A 4,770-nucleotide genomic window follows, 5' to 3' on the forward strand; every position below is an offset into this window, starting at 1 on the left:
TGAGCCCAGTGGGTTTGCTCAATTTAAGATCTGTCTTATTTTGTATGTTTATAACAAAACAATATTTGGAGTCACAGTGGGACAGTATGGCATTTTATAAATGCCTCCTAACAGGATATAATAAACCTGACTCCCAAACATAGCATCTGATTCAAATACGGCGAGCGACATAGGAGCCTCCCAGTGTCGGAGGGCGGGGGAGATGAGTCTTGAACCTGACCTAGCTGTGTGAATATTCTATCTTCATCTGACATCCAGGGATTGTTTAATGGGGTTAAAATATCAGGAAATCCTTTTGTATGTGAGTGTATCACTGAGTTACATCTGTTTACGTTTGTGTTTGCAGGTGGTTACAACTCTGAGTGATCAATTAGTTTGTGGTGAATGGACATCTGTCAATGATACATGTTTGTCTGTTTCTCTACAAACCTGCACTGTTTTAGGAACTTCCAACTTGCCTACATCTATATCCTTAAATATTTGTTTTCCCCAATGACTGAAGATGTTAATACTCTGTTATATTTCAATGATACACTGTTTATGATACTACCTATTATGATCGGCCTTATTCAGCTTCCATCATGTCTAAGTACAATGAACCCATCACACTCACAATGACAGTCACGCACACATTCTTACACTCTCACACAAACCCTCACACACACACACACACACACACAGACATACACGCACACGCGCTCACAAACAGACAACTCTGTAATGAATCATTCAGTTCAGGAAGTTTGTTAAATTGCAGATATTTTTTGTAACTTACAGAAAATGCACAATTTGAAATCACTGTAGGACAGTTTATAAATTCCTGCATGAAAACAGCTTTTGACACATTTCCCCACCACCCCCACCCCCGCCCCGATACCGCCTCCGGTTTGTGTCTTTGTTTGTAACTGGCTGTCAGTCTGCCTCTGAAATTAGGTTTCCAATTCTCTCAGTCACTCTGAGTACATTTCAGATCTTCACTGCGAAACACACTTGTAGAGAAACTGATTCATTGGGTGGAGGACAGTGCGGAACCATTGCTTGTTTAGCCATTAAATGCCTACAGGGACAAAAAATGTAGTAGTATACCTGTGTTAAATATCACTCTTATTGTTACCGAGATAGATAGATAGATAGAGAGACCTAGGACAAAAACAAAGTTGCTGGAAAAGGTCGGCAGGTCTGGCAGCATCTGTGGAGGAGAAAACAGAACTTCCTCAATTCTGACGAAGGGTCACCGGACCCGAAACGTTAACTCTGTTTTCTCCTCCACAGATGCTACCAGACCCTGCTGAGCTTTTCCAGCAACTTTGCTTTCGTTCCTGATTAACAGCGTCCGCAGTTCTTTTGGTTTTTATTGAGAGGGAAACCTACCTCAGTCAGAAAAGTAATTGAAACTGACATCTAAACTTATGAAGGAAATCTTAGTTTGCATTTCTTTGAGAAAAAAAGCCTCAAGATCAGTGCCCTTGAATATTTAAGTGCTTCCTTAAGCTGCTCTCTGAATTTCCTCTGGGTCGCTGCATAAATGCAAGTGTTAGAGCAGGGACTCAAAAGCTTCAACATATTTCCGGTCTCAATGGCGATGTATCCAGGATTGGTGTGATCAGCTCGGTAATAAGAGGTATTTATTATTCCAGTCATTGCAAAGCTAACGACTGCTGTCAGCCACAGCAGGATGAAGCTGCCCGATACAGCAAAGAGTAAAACAATTGAATTTTTTCGATTCTCCATCTCTGGGTCTTGATCCTTCGTGTGTGAACCTCTCAGTCCACTGCGGGCTCTGCTGCCAACCAGGATATGTTTGATTGTCAGGGAGTTAAGCAGTGTCAAGAGAGTAAGGGGAAGCCAAAAGACCCAGGCAACATGAAACCAGATGTAGGCTGCCCCTGTTGGTGAGGAAATGAAACCTTCACCTGTCCTGCAGCCCCAATGCACCTTGTTGATGATTTGCTGAGGTTCAAATGCAAAGACAAATGGACTGTTCTTAATCCCAATCATGACAGAAAATGTTGTTATGACAGTGACTGCGGTTCTCCTGGTGCAATGTCTTGCTCTAAACTTTTGGCAGCAGATAATTACAAACCTGTCAAATGTGAAGCTGATGGTAAACCAAATGGACAAATCGATGGCGACCGTGGTTAAATATAAAATTAACTTACAAATCGGAGTGAGGGCCAGTACTGAAAACGGGAGATGAAAGCTGAAAACATGATATAACATCACATTGACAAGCATCACCAATAGATCCGCTCCTGCCATGGCCACCATGTAGACAGATATGCATTTGGAAAGGCCACAGTTTCCCTTGGCAAGAAGCACAAGAGTCATCAAGTTTGCTATGTAAAAAGGAGGGAGAAGCATAATCATTCAAATACCTCGTTAAACGTATCTGTGTATACAAAGGATATTGGCAACAATGAGGTAGAAACACTCACCAGGAACACCGAAGGCCACAAGAATTGGGTAATAAATTGTTTTTATCAATAAAATAGCTGGCTGTCTCATTTTATGGGAGAAGATAATTCTGTTTTAGCTCTATTACTCAGTTTGACATATGACTAGAATAATGGAGAAACCTGTATTTGTAGATGATTCAATCCTCCAGAGAGTCAACTGTATAACTAACAGTTGATGATAATTATGATTATGCAACACATGTACTTAGATAGTTTGTTTTGTATGATACAGCAGATTGAAGAAGACATTGTTTATGTCCAAATTAAAACCCCCTGTGCTTGTGCTAATAGGACTGATGTTCTTATAGGACTGATGGCGGCAGCTACATGAAGCCTAATAATTCCAACCCGGATACCCCACATTCCAAGTTTCAAAGGAGGCGGTGATGTAAATGCTGCTAAATGTGTGACTAACCCAATCCCATATTACAAATGATAACTGATGTCCTGTGATTCGTGATCTGCTTCCCAAAAGCTTGAGCTGACCATGTTGGCTTCTCAGCAACTTACATTCACAATAGAGGTCAGCAAACCTCTCCAGTACAAGTGGCACTTGAATTCATGTTACATCTGAGCATGTGGCTGTCATCCTACTGCTGGTATAAATCACATCTGATGCTACAAATTCCACTGTACTGATGTAGTGAAGGTGACCATTCTCCTTTAGCACTAGCGGCATCCTGCGCTCTGAGTAGATGTGAGTGTACTTCTCAAATATGAGACAAACAATCTCCATAAACACAAGGTGCAGAAATAGCTCACTAATGCATGTGCCTTGCAGATACACCAGAGAAAACCCATGCTGGCTTGGTACCAGTGTCCTGCTGAGATATCTGAATGTGGTTCTCCAATTATGGTGGTGTGGTGACACATTATCAATAGGAGTGGTGGTGCCACATGCACATGAAGCATCACAATGCATCTTTGATGTGATACTCCCCTGATATTTGAGCTTAAGCAGTAAGCGGTTATCCATGGGCAGTCACATTAATTACGTTCAAAGTAGCTGACTTTACTCCTGTGGCATAAAGTTATCCTTAACCCATGGATCCCGAGCTGACTTCCATAAGGTAGATGCTCATCCTTGTGTTTATATAAATAGTTGAATAGAGTATAAAAGCGAGGAAGTGACTTGCATCATTCTGTTGACGCATTTGTTTACTTTTTTTTTGGTTGGTGCTGTTTATTTTCAAATAGATGCTCTCCTCATCTTTTAGACATGCCTTAGGATCTGGGAAACTATGCTTCGATATTGCTGCCCATAATCCCAAGAAACCTGCAGATATCGCCCTCACACTTCAGTTTCACACAGATTGCGCTGCTTTGTGGAAAGTGATTACAAAGCGAGGTGACCAACAATATATTCTTATGAAATATAGGCAATTCAAACTGTCCTGATGGATGTTGTTGACTATGAGATCCTTGATTGGGGTGGTTAACCTCAGCCAGTCAGGAAGCCCTGTCTGGCCAATATAAACAGGGGATATCAACCAACTTGCCATGCCCATTTGACACTCTATGTGGGAGTCCTCTCTCTTTCCCTTGAGGATCTAGGGGGGGAGGATGTGTAACACAGCTGTACCATGCAACCGCAGATTGTGGTGTTTCATGGACTCCCAGCCCAGCTGTCTCTTTTTTGGCGCCATGGAGTCTGTGGGCCACGTGTATATTGGGCGTGGTCACTTGCACTCCCTTTTCAGTTATCTCAAAGACCTCCTTTTGAGTTTGCCTCTGCACTTCAGCCCCACTCTCCTGATGCTTGGGCACCCGGTACAGAAGCAGGGGTGGACAGGTAAGAGGATCTCCTCATGGGTCTGCTCCTGGGCCTGGCCAAGTTGGCCAATAACAGGTTAAGGGAGTCATTATGGAGTAGCCTGCCTTCCCCTTTTTTGTGGCTATGTCCTCACCTGGGTGCACCTGGGAATGCACTGATGCTCACGATACCTTTTGGGAGAGATGGGCATCGCCGGGCATGGAACGCTTTGTTTCTCCCACGAGCCCTATTTTGAATTGCTTCTTTACCCCTCCCCTCACTTTTACTTTCACACAGGCATTGCTCCTACAGAGGGTCTGCTTGATACTGACGCTTTGGTCCTATGGGTGATTTTCCTGGTAGTGGTATGGTAATAAAGCATTTTCTCACTTTTTTGTATTGTGTCTCACACCTGCAAAAGAAGAACTAGGGAACTAGGGGGGAAAAAAAAGTGAACAAATACAACCAGGAGATGCGAATCTCCTCTGTTGACGAAATAAAGAAAGAATATTACAATTTTCTTAGTTTTTATTATTGTTTCATAGGATGAGGGCTTTGCTG

At 42.6% G+C, this 4,770-nt stretch overlaps 1 protein-coding gene across 1 annotated transcript; it reads right to left on the reverse strand.

The window, feature by feature from the left end:
* Positions 1-966: 966 nt before the first annotated feature.
* On the reverse strand, positions 967-2,543 carry LOC125449550 (probable G-protein coupled receptor 139). The gene is made up of 3 exons (XM_048525367.1): positions 2,436-2,543; positions 2,084-2,336; positions 967-1,057 (listed from the first exon to the last, which is right to left on the reverse strand). Exons 1-3 carry the CDS (start codon positions 2,503-2,505, stop codon positions 967-969), a joined length of 414 nt encoding a protein of 137 aa, XP_048381324.1. The 5' UTR covers positions 2,506-2,543.
* Positions 2,544-4,770: the final 2,227 nt, after the last annotated feature.

The sequence above is a fragment of the Stegostoma tigrinum genome, chromosome 46 (assembly GCF_030684315.1).
Source record: "Stegostoma tigrinum isolate sSteTig4 chromosome 46, sSteTig4.hap1, whole genome shotgun sequence".
Classification (NCBI taxonomy): domain Eukaryota; kingdom Metazoa; phylum Chordata; class Chondrichthyes; order Orectolobiformes; family Stegostomatidae; genus Stegostoma; species Stegostoma tigrinum.

Bases quoted from the DNA above. Each gene is read 5' to 3' on its own strand.
- LOC125449550 (XM_048525367.1), bottom strand. From the start codon at position 2,505: ATGAGACAGCCAGCTATTTTATTGATAAAAACAATTTATTACCCAATT. The intron at 2,337-2,435 runs GTGAGTGTTTCT...CTTTTTACATAG, and splicing joins TGTGGCCTTCGGTGTTCCTG to CAAACTTGATGACTCTTGTG. The intron at 1,058-2,083 runs GTTTGTAATTAT...TTGTCCCTGTAG, and splicing joins ATCAGCTTCACATTTGACAG to GCATTTAATGGCTAAACAAG.